The 14,142-nt window shown below is 66.6% G+C and overlaps 5 protein-coding genes across 5 annotated transcripts; 2 read left to right on the top strand and 3 right to left on the bottom strand.

The window, feature by feature from the left end:
• Positions 1–766: 766 nt before the first annotated feature.
• On the bottom strand, positions 767–6,564 carry JCM10292_003789 (uncharacterized protein; the record flags this gene model as incomplete). The annotated part of the gene is made up of 8 exons (XM_076651955.1): positions 767–1,157; positions 1,222–1,256; positions 1,319–3,726; positions 3,794–5,841; positions 5,896–6,034; positions 6,091–6,259; positions 6,330–6,369; positions 6,449–6,564. The coding sequence occupies 8 exons, from the start codon at positions 6,562–6,564 to the stop codon at positions 767–769; spliced, it is 5,346 nt and encodes a 1,781-aa protein (XP_076502480.1).
• A 365-nt stretch (positions 6,565–6,929) lies between these two features.
• On the bottom strand, positions 6,930–8,001 carry JCM10292_003788 (SNUT3/LISCH7 family protein; the record flags this gene model as incomplete). The annotated part of the gene is made up of 5 exons (XM_076651954.1): positions 6,930–6,951; positions 7,016–7,044; positions 7,103–7,165; positions 7,255–7,547; positions 7,629–8,001. The coding sequence occupies 5 exons, from the start codon at positions 7,999–8,001 to the stop codon at positions 6,930–6,932; spliced, it is 780 nt and encodes a 259-aa protein (XP_076502479.1).
• Positions 8,002–8,114: 113 nt separating this feature from the next.
• JCM10292_003787 (DUF2237 domain-containing protein) lies at positions 8,115–9,114 on the top strand (the record flags this gene model as incomplete). Its single annotated transcript, XM_076651953.1, has 3 exons — positions 8,115–8,265; positions 8,532–8,681; positions 8,765–9,114. The coding sequence occupies 3 exons, from the start codon at positions 8,115–8,117 to the stop codon at positions 9,112–9,114; spliced, it is 651 nt and encodes a 216-aa protein (XP_076502478.1).
• A 349-nt stretch (positions 9,115–9,463) lies between these two features.
• Positions 9,464–11,515, bottom strand: JCM10292_003786 (phosphatase PAP2 family protein; the record flags this gene model as incomplete). Its single annotated transcript, XM_076651952.1, has 8 exons — positions 9,464–10,060; positions 10,124–10,311; positions 10,373–10,464; positions 10,526–10,716; positions 10,787–10,899; positions 10,995–11,103; positions 11,215–11,291; positions 11,392–11,515. The coding sequence occupies 8 exons, from the start codon at positions 11,513–11,515 to the stop codon at positions 9,464–9,466; spliced, it is 1,491 nt and encodes a 496-aa protein (XP_076502477.1).
• Positions 11,516–12,083: 568 nt separating this feature from the next.
• On the top strand, positions 12,084–13,616 carry JCM10292_003785 (SMP-30/gluconolactonase/LRE family protein; the record flags this gene model as incomplete). Its single annotated transcript, XM_076651951.1, has 4 exons — positions 12,084–12,927; positions 12,993–13,194; positions 13,285–13,345; positions 13,410–13,616. The coding sequence occupies 4 exons, from the start codon at positions 12,084–12,086 to the stop codon at positions 13,614–13,616; spliced, it is 1,314 nt and encodes a 437-aa protein (XP_076502476.1).
• Between the last annotated feature and the right edge of the window lie 526 nt (positions 13,617–14,142).

The following is a 14,142-nucleotide window of genomic DNA, read 5'->3' as shown; positions in this document are numbered from 1 at the left end:
TTGTTTTCTCCCTTCGCAACGCGCCTGAACCCAGCAATGAAGACGAAAGAGAAGACCTTGAGGCGGTGGAGGTTGTCGTAGAACCACATGCAGGCTGTTTCGCGACGGCGAAAGTCAGCGCAAGCCCGGAGACGGCACGCAAAACCGGAGAAACTCGCCCTCAGCATTCAGAGAGACTAGTGTGCCAAAAAGAGCGCCCACGAGTCCGACTAGCCCGCCGAAGACCGGAATGACACTCGAGATGAGCCACGAGAAACCGTCCACCGCTCGCCCGTCCTTTCCGCAAAATTCGGACAAATAGATTCGATGTTCTGCAGACGGGCAACACAAAGGAGCGATACGGCAACAACGTGAGCAGAAGGGAGAGCATTGTCGTAGCTGGACAGGGAGGACATGACAAGGGATGCGTATGGCGAGGCAAAGGTCTAGCCCATTCCGGCTGCGAGGCTTGAAAGATTGCCGCAAACACCTGCAGAAAGACATGCGGAGTAAGCGCGAGATTGCCTCGGGAGCGGGAAAGGGAGGGGAAGGTGCGGATCCGCGCTGCCGAAGGGCGCCGCGAGACGCCGAGACACCGCAACATCTCGGCTGTCCTCGACGCCCAGGCCGCGACGACTTCGTGGGCGCCAACCTTGACCCCTCACATGGCTTATCTGGACGTACCGATGGGCGAGAGAGTCCCGAGCGCGGCGAACAAAGCCGATGATGCTCGGCAGCGGGCTGTCGGCGGACTAGGATCCGCACCGGTCGCAGCGCTCACGACCGGCTACGGTCGCCACACCGGAACAGGAGGGCGCGGCGACTTGGCCGGTCGCGGTGTCGATACGGGAATTGCCGCAGCCGAAAGCGATGAGAGCGCGCCCAGCCCGCTCGACCGCCGAAGCGAGGCGAGACCGCTGACAAAGCTGCCGCCGCCGCCCGCGCTGCGTCGGAGAGATCTGGACGATGTCGACGAGCGGAGGTCGGTGCTGGCCGTAGAGGACGAAACAGACAAAGCGAGGCGATCTGGAATCGACATCGACGAAGTCGACGCGGCGAGTCGGCTGCGCAGCTCTTCCGGGTTCATCCAGGTTGGCTCGTTACCCAAATCCTTTGACAACGACGTCGACGGTGAGATGGACAGCCCGTCGGCGGCGCCGAAGTGCGAGATGATGAACCTGCGTGGGTAGATTCGGTCAGCCGTCTGGCAAACAGCCTGATCAACTCAGAATTCGGACGTACTGGAGGAGGTTGAGCCAGCCTCCGCCTACCCGTACCTGCACAAGGCGCGGGAAGTCAGCGAATGGGATATGCGTGGCAAACACGCGACGAAACGCACCATGACGGTCTTCGAGCGAAGGATGCGGCAGAAGTACAGCCGCTCGCCGATCTTGTAGACACCGCTCTCGTCTGTCCACCGTCCTTCGGCGATGGCGATGGGCACATGGACGTGCGTCGGGAGGGCGTTGATGATCAGGCCGACTTCGCGGTCCAGCTTATTCCTCATGTCGGGGAGGTATTTCTGCGTCTTGCGCGGCGGAGTCGCGCGGCGGGTCGAGCTGCTCAGGTGCGGTGAGATGTGCTGGAACGGCGTCAGGCTGGAACGAGGAGTTTTGCTGCTCCGGCGCAAGGAGGACGGAGTTTCGGTAGCGGGAACGCCCAACGTGGTCCGTCTCGACACGGCCGACGGTGTGTGCTGCATGCGGTGCGCTGCGGGACTAGCGGTGCTCGCGGCGAGACTGCCGCGCCGAGGTGTGGCACCTATACTTCGACGCGGGATTGCCGTTGTCGACTTGCTGAGATCGCGCTTGCCGGGCGCGTCGAAGGAGAAGGGGTGCGCCACCGTCGGTGTGGCGTTTGGCAGTGGCGAGAATGCGCGACGGGGCGTCGCTGCTGGCAATCCGCTCTTCGAGAGTCGACGCGGCGTTGTGGTCGAAGCATCGAGCTGTGCAGTTCGGCTTGCGCGCGGCGTCCTCGGAACGGTCGCGGCAGCGGCTGATTCGCGGCGGCTTGTCGTAGACGCGCTCGAAGGTCGGGACGAGCGGACAGAGGCTGAGTCCGTCACGCTCGAACGCGAAGTCGCCTGCGACGAAGGGCGAGACGGGGTGAAGCGGGAGACAGCGAGCCGCGACGAGGAGCGCGCCGGAGTGCGAAGAGAGGAGGCCGAGCTAGCCGTCGAGGCGGCCGAGTCAGGTCGGGGGCGGACGTCCTCGACGAGGCTGAGCATCTCGGACCAGCTCTCCTGGATGCGTCCGATGGCTCGAGCGACCCGAGCGTCGTCGATGAGCGGGATAGCGTCCACCCGAACGGCCGTGACTGCTTCGCTCGCTGCGACGAGCGCTTCGGACAGTGGGTGAGCGGGACGGCAGCCCGGCTCTGGCGACGACGAGGGGACCTCTGGCGTCGTGGCGTCGATGGCGTTGAGCAGGTCACTCAGCGCGCTATCGGCAGTATCGACCTTCTGCGCGAGCTCGGCAAGAGAGCGGACGCGACGAGCGGCGACCTCGACACGCCGCTGCTCCGCTTCGAGCGAGTCGAGGTCGGTCCAACCGAGCTCTTCTTGCGACAGCTGATTGACAGCGTCGACCTCCTGCCGGCTGTTCTTCGTGCTCTTGTCCGCCTCGTCAGCGTCTTCGAGCGACGGGAGCTGCAGGACGGCCGAGGCGTCGAGCCACTCGTGCGCTGGACTGTCCCGCAGCCCACGGCGCAGGGCGACGACCCGCTCAGGTTCGCCCAGCCTGTCTGCTGGAGGGAGGTGCTGCAGGGAGGACGACGCAAAAGGGTCGTCGCTGGCCGGGGCAGCGAAGACATCGTCGTCTGCCGAAATGTCGGGAGAGCGGTTGCGCCCTTGTGCGAGAGAAGGCAGCGGCGTAGCAGCGAATGTCGTGCCGGTCGAAGGGGTGGCGTTCGAGGAGGAGAAAGGGGTCGCAAGTAGCGAGAGTGCGGGCTGCTCCTCCACTTCGATGCACCCGGTTCCGCGTCGCCCCGCTTCCGGTGTCGCTTGTGCTGGCTCGAAATGCGTAGCAGGCTGCGGAGGCTGTGCCGGATCGCCTTGGTGCCGGTCGCACGAAAAAGAGCGCGTCGCAGGCGATTCCGCCGCAGCGTCCTTTGCACGCTCGAGCGTCGGAGTGAGACTTGCAGCGGCGGTGTCCGAGCCCTGCGGCTGGGACGCCAAAGCTGCGTCGAGCGCGACGTCGCTCAGCTGTATGCTGGCCGGCGCTCGCATCCCTTCGAGAGGCTCATCCGCCGACGCGCGCCGCTCCTGCAGCGCTGGCGGCTGCTCTTCGGAAAGCAGCAGCACGGCGCTGTCGACCACGCTCGGCGCGTCAGGCAGTGGTCCCGCGTTCGTCGGATCGGGTTCGTCGACGTCGTTCCGCCGCAGAACCTCGAGCTCCGCCTCAATCTCGCCTGCTCCAGCAGCGTCATCGCGTGATTCGTCATGCTTCACGTCGCGTTCTGCGAGCGCTTCACTCGTGCGCGCGTCGGCGCCCGCAGCAGGAGCTTGCCGATGCTTCGGCGTTCGGAAGAGCTGCTCGCGCGACGAGGCGAGCACACCTTGGGCGCCGGCGAGGCGGGAAGCGAGGGCGTTGAGTCGAGTCCGGCGTTCGGGATAACCGGAGAAGGGCGGAGAAGTAGCCGAGGGAGAAGCGCAGAGCTGCTTGAGCGAGGATGCGAGTGTCGAGGCGTCGAGGGTGGAGGATGCGAGGGAGAGGGAATCGCAGCGGGTGACGAGGTCTGCTAGCGTGGCTGGCAGAATCGCGCATCGATCAGCACTCCATCCGAAAGAAGGCAACGAGAGGGGCGTTCAGCTCACCTGCGTCGAGCGATTCGAGTTCCCGCGCCGGACCCTGGATCTCTTTCAATCGGGTCTCAAGCTCCTCCAGCCTCCCCTCCCATTCGTCTGCCTCCTCATCCCACGTTCTCGCCTCGAACTTGTGTCCCACCAGCTCGATGCGCCTGCTCACGTCGTCGACGAGGCCGCTCGCACGGGCAGACGAGCGGTTGACGAACGAGCGGACGAGCGCGTCTTGCGCGGCGAGGTCGAACGGCGCGCACTTGGCGGCAGAGAAGGCGAGGTCATCGACGAAGGTGATGCGCGAGTGGGCGTCACGAAGCAGGCGGTCGAGGGAGGCGGAGTGTTGTTCGAGCGAGCTGTGAAGGCCGTCGAGCGCTGCGGGGGAAGGGGCGTAGGACGCGAGGAGCTCGTCTGCGTCGCGAGCGAGCGCCACGAGGCGCGTCTCGAGCGCCTCGAGGTCGGCGGCGAAGGAAGCGACGCTGCGCGCCTGCTCGACCACGCTCGAGTACAGCCGCGCCGCGATGGCGAGACGCTCCGTCTCGTCGCGCACGCTGCGCTCGTACTCGGCAAGCGGGCGTACGAGGGGCAGGTCGTTCCCTGCAGCGACGAGCGAGGAGACGGATGCGGTGGCGGGCTGAAGGAGCGCTGCCTGCTGTGAGCGCACGTCGGCGAGCACGCGGCGGCCGAGATCGTCGTCGGCATCTGCAGGAGCGCCGTCCTCGGACCATCGGCGGGCCTCCGAGGCGTGCAGGACAGTACCGACGCCCTCGGCAAGTGCAGCCCTAGCCGCCGCGACGGCGCCCAGGACCTCCCTCGCAGCCTTGACCCCCCTCCTCCTGCGCTCCTCGCTGTCCAGCGCGCGCTCCACACTCGCCACCCTGCTCGAGACCTCGGCCGCGCGCTCCTTGACCCGCCTCCTCAGCTCGTTCGCAACGCCCGCCTCGCGCAGCCGCACGACCACGCCCGCCGCGTCCTTTGCCTCGCGCCTTGCCTCTTCGCCGCGCGCCTCCCTCACGCGCGCGTCCCACTCGCGCTCAAAGCGCTCCTCTGCCTCGCCCCGTTGGCAGCGCACCTCGCCCGCCTCGTCGCGCTCCACCTCGGGGGGCGCGCTGCGCTCAAAGAACGCCTCCGCGCCCTCGAGCCGCTCGTCCGCTGCTTCAAGCCTCTTGAGCGCCTCCCGCGCGCGCGAGACCGCTGCCTCCGCCCGCACGAGCTCGTCCACCCGCCGTAGCGCCCGTTGCACCGCTTCGTCCGCGCGCTGCACCTCTTCTCGTAGCGCCTCGTGCAGCGTGCGAGAATGCTCAGGCTGGTCCGGCGCGAGGGCTGCGTGCGTCGGCGAGGGAAGCGAGTCGAGAAGCGCGAGGGGCGAGGGTCGCGCAGAGCGGAGGGTGGCGAGGCGCTCTTCCAGCGCGGTCGGTGCGCGCGGTGCAGGGCGGGGTGAAGACGAGGTGCGCAAGTGTGCGAGCGCGGCGAGCGCGTCGTGCTCGACTGCGCTCGCTGCGGCGCCGAGCTCGGCGCTGCGCGCGTGCAGCGCGTCGGCGGCCTCGTGCTGCGCTCTCAGCTCCTCAGCGAAGTGCGCCAGCCCGTCCGTCGCGCCCGTCGTTGCGGCTTCGAGCGCGTCCTGCGCGTCGAGGAAAGACTCGGGCAGCGGGGTTGGAGACGAGTCGATGAGTCTGTCGAGGTGCGTGGCGGAGGCGGGGACGAGAGAGGAGGAGAGGGTGCGCGCGTGCGTCGAGAGGGACGAGAGCGAGAGGGCGAGGAGCTGCGCGCGGGCGGTGCGCGACAAGGACGAAGAGGAGGCGGAGGAGTGGGAACTTGCGGGGAGAGCGAGGTTGGCGAGCGTGCGGGTCGACGAGAACGAGGCGGAAAGGGAGGTGGTTGAGCTGCTGAGTGAAGCGAGAGAGGACGAGTGAGGCAGCGTCGGCGACCCAGGTTCTGCACTCGGCTCGCGCGAGCGCGAAGTGGCGAAAGAGGTCGGGGTCCAGCGGGCTTTGGCGAGGTAGGCGGGCAGGTCTGACAAGATCTGACGGTGCGCGTTCCAGGCGGATGCGACCGAGTCCTCCCATCTGCGGTGGGCAAATTAGCTTGAACGTTCGCACGAGAGAGTTTGAGAGACTGACTGCAGTCGGTAGCCAAGCAGCGTGAGTGCCTTTCTCCGCTGTCGCAAGAGATGCAGGAGCCGGTCGACGGCAAAGAGCGTCGTCAAGGTGATCTCGATCAAGTCGGTGTCTTCAGGCGAAAGCTCCTGCTTGCTCTTGTCTGCGTCGCCCCCGTTGGTCAGCCCAGATCCGGGCACGGAAGAGGAATGAACGCACCGCGTGCGAATTGGCGCATGCGCGCGAGGTCGCCCATGTCGTAGGCGTCGATCTCGGTCTCTATGCGGTCGTGCTCCTGCCACCATTGCTCAAGCTCGTCTCTGGTGGTGGGCGAGCGCTCGGGCGGGTCGGGCGAGACGACGTCGATGGGCGGGAGCGTCGAGAGGAACTGAGGTGGGGGAGCAAACAGGCGTCAGTCGCACCTGGAGCAAGCGACTCTGCAGCGAGTCAGAGCACACCTGTATCCTGTCTTCGATCCACTCCTTCTTTTCTGCAAAGCTGCGAGTAGACAGGACAGACACGACTTCATCAGCCAACAACAACCAAAGTGTGCGCCGTGGGAACAGCGACGACGCACAGCCGGAGTTCGAGCACCTCTGCCCGTGCGAGCTCGTCTGCGCCTGCGCTCGAGCTGCTCGACCCTTTTGCGCGGCGAGCCGGCGTGCGAGGCGGCGCCATGTTCGCGGGCAGCATGAGCCGACGCGAGTCGGTTCAGCGCGCGGAAGAGGGACCGGGCAGGGCTGCCGCTGGGGGCTGCGTGCCAGTCTCCTCCGAGAACGCTCGCAGGGCGTGTCTGTGCAGCGACGAGCGAGGGTCGAGCATGCGAGCAGCACCGCCTCGTCTGCGCAGAGACACGCTCGAGTCGCGCAACACTCGACATCTACAGCGGACGGGCAGGCGTGCTCTCTCGACGCAGAACGTCAACAGAGACCAGGGCCGCAGCACAGAAGAGCCATTCTCGGTGTGCACAGAGCAGTTGCGGGCGATACTTGGGCCCGAATGCAGTGCGATTGCAACCTGTCCTCCGAGCCGTATGCTCTCGCAGCACCTTCGGCTACTCAGCGGATCTTGTCGAGTGGCCTGAGTGCGCGCAAGGATTTGTCAGAAGAGCCAGGAACATCGAGGGAAAGCAGCCGAGACGCACCTGTTGAATCCGCCCTTGCGGTTCATGTACTGCGCGAGCACGAGTCAGCTGAGTGCGGTTTCAAGTAGATAGTGAGCATGTGCATACCTGGCGGTAGTGCCGCTCCGTCTTCTTGGCCACGCCAGCAACCTCCTCGACGTGCTCCTTGCCCTGTTGCGCAGAATCGACGACGCTACGTTAGTTTCACTGCCCGCAGCAGCAGGCTGAGGCAGAGACACAGTCGACACATCGAAGCGCACCTGCGTTGTGCCGAACCCGCCAAAGCCCATGAGCGCCGCAATGTCCTGCTCGTCGACCTGCGCCGCCTCATCCGCCGTCACCGTGGCGCCCTCCTTCCCCGTCGCCGGGCCGGCCCGCCCCTTGCCCTTTGCGCCGCGCTCGCCAGCCTCGTCCTCGCTGTCTGCTCGCCGGTCGCGCCGCGGTGGAGGCGGCGGCGAGCGCGAGTGCGAGTCGCGCCGCCTGCGCGGAGGCGAGGGCGAGCGAGTGTAGCGTCGCGACGAGCGCGATGGCGGAGAGCGCGAGCGGCGGTAGCCTGTGCGTGGGTGATCGAGTTCAGCGAAAGATCGCTCGACGAGAGACCGGAAAGCAGGACGATGAGCGAGACGAGACGCACCTCCTCCTCCGTCGCGGCGGTAGTCGTCGTCGTAGTCGTACGCCCGCGGGCGGCCCTCTCCGCGCGCTCCTCGCGGTGCGTCGTCCCTCCTGACGGGGCTCCTGCTCCGCCTGCGGTCGTACCCGCTCCCTCCGCGGTAGCCCCCTGCGCCTGCCCCTCCTCCCCGGTCGTCGCGGTCATAGTCGCGTCCGCCGTACCCGCGACCATAGTCCCTGTCGTAGCCGCCCCGTCCGCCCCCCGCGCTGCCGCCGTAGCCGCGGTCGTCGTCGTAGCGCGCAGAGGAGCGACCCGAGTCGGCGGCGTCGAGGTCGTTGTAGCGGACGGGAGCGCGGTTCGAGCTCATGTGCGGCGGAGGCTGGCGCTGGTAGCTCATCTCGGGCGCACTGCAGCTCGGCAGGCTTTGGCGCAGCGGGGTAGTCGAGAGTAAGCTCCACTTTGTATTCCCGCGGGCGGTTGTATTCCAGACAGCAGTGCCCGCTCTCGCGCATGCTCGTGCGGCCTGCCGTGTGGAAGCGCGTCTTTGCTCGCTCGTACGCCCGCCAGGTCCCGCTGCCCGCCTCGCACGCTGCGCCCCGCCCGCCGAACATGAGCCGCGATGGGCTCGAGGGGCAGCTCCCCATCTACCCGCGCACCAACGGTGGGTCCTGCTTCGTGTGGGGGCTGTTCCAGATGGTCAGACGCACTCGTAGCTGGCTCGGACCCGCCAGAGCGGGATGCGAGGCGGGACGATTGCCTCGTTCCGCTTGATGTCACCTCGTCGCTTGCTCGCTTGTGCCAGCTTCCCGGGCCGCGCAGGTGTACTCGACGCGCTCGAAACGTCGCAAGGAGACCTCGAATGGCCCAGTACCCGCCGGCAATCCTCGTTCCACGCGTGCTGACCGTCCTGCGCCTCCTCTCGCCCAGTCTTTGGCAACCCGCTCGCGCCCGCCCCAACTGGCTCGGGCCCCGTGACGGGTTTCTTCCGCAACGGCTACTGCGATGCCACTCCCGCCGACCCCGCGTCGCACACCGTCGCCGCCGTCGTCACCCCCAAGTTTCTCGACTTCTCCAAGAGTGCGTCTCGTCCGCTTGCTCGGCCTGCTCCTCCACCGCCTTGCACAGGACAGCAGAGCTGACGTCGGAGATTTGATGCACAGGTCGGGGCAACGACCTCTGGTCGCTCTTCCCCTCCCTGCGCCAGTCCGCCGCCTCGTCGCAGCAGCAGTCCGCCTCCCCCTGCGTCTGGTGCCTCTGCGCCTCGCGCTGGTACGAAGCCCTGAAAGCCTCGGCCTCGCACCCGGACGGCGAGGCCATCGTCCCGCGCGTCGTCCTCGAGGCGACGCACGAGCGCGCGCCCCTCGACGGCCGCTTTGACAAGAGCGAGCTCGAGCGCTTCGCTGTCGGCGGAGACGGGACGGGGACGCTCAATGGTGGCGGTGGTGGCGCGGCGGCAGGAGGAGCGCAGGGACGGGGCGGCGGCGCGACGGGAGAGAAGATTGGGAGGTGAGTCGCACCAGAACGAGACCACCTTCGCAAACGCAACAGCCTCGCGTGTTTTCTCCGGTGCCACACCCCGCTTGTAGCCCCCCACCCGCCCAAACTGTACCTGCGCATCCGCACACCAGCAACTGTAGATACTCTTCCATTACTCGCTTTGAGACCGTGAACCGCTCTTCCTGGCTCAGAGCGCCGACGAAAGTGCTGCTAGACGCGAGGTCCTTCGTTCGTTCGTGACAATACATGAACAGACGGTGGGTATATAGAGGGACACGGATAGTTGTATCTGCAGGTGACGAGGCAAACGTGCGAGGGAGAGAAAGAGACCGATCTAAGTGAACGACACGCGACTACCCTCCTCATGCGCCTGCGCCGCCTCCGTTCAGGGGCGCCCCCAACCCCTTTAGCCTCCGCTTCTCCTCGATGCTCGACCCGCGCGTGCTGCTCCCTCCCGCGCTGCCACTGCCACCGCCTCCTCCTCCAGCGTCCTTCTCGCCCGCGCCCGCGCCGGGCCCAAGCTCCTCAAGCGACAAGTACGCGCCCGCGACGCCCGGATGCAAGCCGTGCGGCAGTGGCCGGTCATCCTCGCCGTCGTCACCGTCGCTCCCAAAGTGCGCATCGGGGACGGGCGCATACCCGCCCGCGCCCGCGCCCGCGCTCCGCGCCGCGCCGCTCCCGCCGCTCGAGCTGCGACTGAGCCGGACCGCGCCTGCCCCGTTCGCCCCTCGGCCGGCCCCGCCACACGCGTCCTCGTCGTCGTCGCTCCAGCGCCGGAGCATCTTGTCGCCGTAGTCGGAATAGTGTTCGCCGTCGCGGCGCGCGAAAAAGAGGCGGTCGTAGCCGTTGGTGAGACCGTTGGCGTAGTGGGCGCGGTCGAGCTTGCGCAGGTAGACGCGCGAGAAAAACGTGAACGACACGAGCGAGTAGAACGTGCCGGCGATGAGGTCGATCGCAAACTGCCGCGCAAGCGCATGTCAGCCTCGCTGTGTCGCGCTCAGGGGAAAGGAGGTAAGGCGTACGTGGTGGTGGAAGTACTGCGTGCTCCAGAGCATCCAAAAGCAGTACACCCACATGAAGGCGAGCCCGCGGTAGCCCTTGCTGTACCGCACGACGTACAGGCAGCAGCAGATGGCCGTCGCCGCGTGCAGCGACGGAATCGCGCCAAAGACGACGGGCCCGTGCCCGAACGCTTTCGCGTAGATGTGTGCTGCCGAGCGAGAGCAGAGGTCAGCGATGTCGCCGGAAGGGCGCTGGGGTCGCGGACGCACTGCCGAGGATGGTGTCTACTCGGATCAACCCAGCCGGGTTGCCGTTGTACGTGTAGTCGGGCTGCGCAGCATCAATTCCGTACACGTCGTAGCTGTGTACACACCGTGTCAGTCACCACCATCAGGCTCAGACGCGCGAGGGCGGATACGCACAACCACGGCGCGGCATTCGGGAAAACGAGGTGCGTCGCGAGTCCAGCGAGGTTCTGCGCGCCGAGCGTCCAGCCAAACGTGCTCGCTGCACCTTGCGAGCCAAAGCCCCAGATCCACCAGCCGGCGATGATGGGCGACGCAAAGTGGAGCGCGCCGTAAGATCCGAACGCGAGGAGGTCGAGGAAGTTGCTCTGCGATTTGTTGCGCTCGAAGTCAGCGAAGCGTGTTCCGGAGAGAGGAGAGGCGGAGCAGAGAACGCACGACATCGGCTTGACCGCACCAGGCGGTGGCCCACAGCGCCGTTGGGAAGAGGAGGATGCTGATCGCATACGCGCGGCCCCTGCCGCGTTCCTCTCCTTCCTTATCGCCTGCGCCTGCGGGAATGCACGCGTCAGCTCGCTGCGACGCGGCCAAGACTTGGCGCAGTGGACCGCGCTGCCGCATAGGCAGCGGAGGAGTGAGAACGGACCCTCGAAGTAGACGAAGCGCGCGAGTGGGATGAGCGAGAGGGTGACGAGGATGACGCCCAGGGGCGATAGGAGGAGGCGATTCAAGGTCGGGAGGAGGTCGATGTGGATCTGCACGCACGTCGATCACCCGTCAGAACGAGCGAGAGACGAAAGCGATCGTAAGGCAGGCACGGGCCGGTGCGCACAAAGGCGCAGCCGGCAGAAGAGAGAGGGACGCACGGGCGGGCGGATGTCGTCTGGGATGTGCTTTGCCTGCTTGAACAAGACGGTCCAGAGCACGGTCGGGAACGCGCCAGCTGTGCAAGAGCAAGCAACGCGGGTCGTGTGAGCGGAAGGATGCTCGCCGAAGCCCGAAATGGGCGTGACGCCTGCGAGTTTAGGGGTGGTTGGACGCACCAAAGACGGTCCAGAGGCGGTAGGGGACGCTGGCGCCGTTGAGGAGGACCCAGCGGCAGTGGAGGAGGAGGGCGCCCAGCGCAGACACGAGCTGGCCGACGCGCAGCTGGCGGAGGACGGCCATGGCAGGGGCGGGGGGCGCAGCAGAGCTCCCAGGTCGACTGGGCGCTGCTGTCCTCGGCTCAGCAGGCGGGCGAGTTGCGGTCAAGACGCGGCGAGGGTTGGGCCGGGGGCCGCGCGCGGTCGCGGACGGACGCACGGCGGGCGACGGCGAGCGAGGCGGTGCAGCCCTCTGCAGACGCGCAAGTACGGCGGGCAGTCTGCGGTAGAGTCTAGCTCGCGCTGGTAGCTGGCTCTTCTGGTTCTCCAGCACTCTACTGCGTCCCACCGCCAGCCGCTCCCTCCCCTCTGCCCCGTCCTGAGCTCGACTTTCTCCGCTAGGTAGCTCGCTCGCTCATCGGCCTGCCGATCGAGGTCTCTCGCTTTCCGATAGGCAGCGCAACACTCACCCTCCCGCGCCGCGCCGTCCCCCGTACCAGCCTTGTCACGCTTCCAAACAAGCACTGCACCCGCTCACCAGGCTCGCGCTCGAGCAGCCCCCACATCGCTCGTGGTCGGCCGTCGGGCCGTTGTCCTCGCGCTCTGCTTCTTCTGCTTCCTCCGCTTCGTCTCGCCCTACTGAGCCCTGCACTATGGCCATCGCCGACTCTGCTGCTGCTCAGCTGCCCGCTACGGCTCAGTGGTACCCGCAAAAGCGCTACTCCGTCCTCCCCGGCCCGCTCGCCCGTGACCCTCTCGAGCCGTCGTACCACGCCCACAACCCGCACACGGGCGAGCTCATCGCCCCGCTCGACCCGAGCAAGCCCTTCGTCGCGTACCACCGCGACTTCCTCAGACTTCTCGGCGCAGACCCCTCGCTCGAGGTGATCGCGTCCAACGAGGACGAGGGCTACCCGCTCTTCCACGAGGCGGGCATCTGGATCGCAGAGACCCAAGAGGTCTTCTTCACGTCCAACTGCAACCCGCAGTTCCGCAATCAGATCGGCAAGCTCCGCCTCGACGCTCTCGAGCCCGCGGGCGGGTCGAGGACTACCTCGTCCAGCTGGGACCTGATCTCGCCGCAGCCGGCCGCAGACGCACAGGAGACGGTCGTCGCGTCGAACGGCGGGATTCGGTGGGGCGACCAGCTGCTCTTCTGCTGCCAGGGCACAGACGACGTCCCCTCGTCGCTCTCGGTCGTGTCGCCGTTCCCGCCGTACGAGTCGCGCCCGATCCTGAACAACTACCACGGCCGGCTCTTCAACGCCATCAACGACGTCGCGATCCTCCCGCCCTTCCCGCACCCGACGTCGGACCTGTCGCAGCACGCGGTCGAGGGCGCGACCATCTGGTTCACCGATCCGACGTACAACTACATGCAGCGCTCGCCCGGGTACCGGAACCACCCGCCGCAGATGCCGAACCAGGTGTACTGCTTTGACCCCAACTCGGGCGAGGTCCGCTGCGTCGCGGACGGGTTCGCCATGCCCAACGGCAGTGCGTAGCCTCTTTCGCTCCCCGATCAGCGCACAAGCAGGCTGACGAGTGTGCGCAATACCCAGTCTGCTTCAACCACGAGGGCTCGCTCTGCTACATCACCGACACGGGCCTGATCAAGGGCGACGGGTCGCTCGACCCGCAGCGCCCGGCGAGCATCTACGTGTACGACGTCGTGCGCCCCGACCCGGCCAAGGGCGAGGACCAGCACTGCGGACCGAGGCTCGAGAATCGCAGGGTGTTTGCGTACTGCGATGCCGGCGTGCCGTGAGTCGGCTAGTCTCGTCTGCATACAAGATGCGCTCGAGCTTGGCGATTTGCGGTGGCTGTACTGACTCTGGTACTTTGGTGTTTCAGGGACGGCATCAAGACGGACAAGGCCGGCAACGTCTATAGCGGCACAGGCGAAGGCGTCTCGGTCCGTCCTCCCTCCCTTCCTTCCTGTCCACGCTTTCCGCTCACCCGCTCCCAATCCATCATAGATCTGGAACGCCCACGGCACCCTCCTCGGCAAGATCCTCCTCCCGCCGCCCGCGCTCCCAGCCTCGCTCCCCCATCCTCGCGCGCCCAAAACGCGCTACTGCGCCAACTTCTGCCTGTGCCCCGGAGGGAGGGTGTGCATCCTTGCCGAGGACCGCATCTATGTCGCAAAGCTGGCGGACGGGGTAGAGGGGAGCTTGCTGCCGTGAGGGCGTGATGGCGGCTTTAGAAGCCGAGGGGGAGGTTGGGTGACCATATAGACGGCGCGATGCGGCTGAAATAGATACAATGCATCGGGACGTCTCCGTATGCTAGAGCTCCAGCCGTCCACGTGCTTAGGCAGAGTGTATCGGAAGCGATACATAGAAGCACGCATACTGCATCGTGCGACGCCGCGTCCCCTACTTCCGCCGCCAGCTGCCGTCGACACGCACGCAGATTCAGCCCGTCAATGCCCCTCGAGCGAATCGTCTGCAAGCGCAAGCATAGAAAATGAGCCGCCACTCTGCTCTGGCGCTCGCGCTCCCGCTGCGGATTCGCTTAAAGCCTCCGCCGCTAGCTCCTTGGCCCTTGCGATCGCTGCCACGGCCTCTGCAGCTCCGCCTTCTAGCACGACGCACCCTCTGGGACGGTGTCGTCCCTATCGAGGGCTCATAGCGTCCGATAACCCATTCGAAGGGCGAGACGAGTCGTCCGTCACACGCGGATCGCGAGACTTCAGCGGAGGAGCCTTGA

This window comes from Rhodotorula paludigena (genome assembly GCF_050403205.1).
Source record: "Rhodotorula paludigena JCM10292 DNA, Rt_paludigena_JCM10292v1_ctg61, whole genome shotgun sequence".
Lineage (NCBI taxonomy): Eukaryota > Fungi > Basidiomycota > Microbotryomycetes > Sporidiobolales > Sporidiobolaceae > Rhodotorula > Rhodotorula paludigena.
The sequence above is the reverse complement of the archived record's forward strand: the minus strand, read 5'-3'. Positions and strand labels throughout refer to the sequence as shown.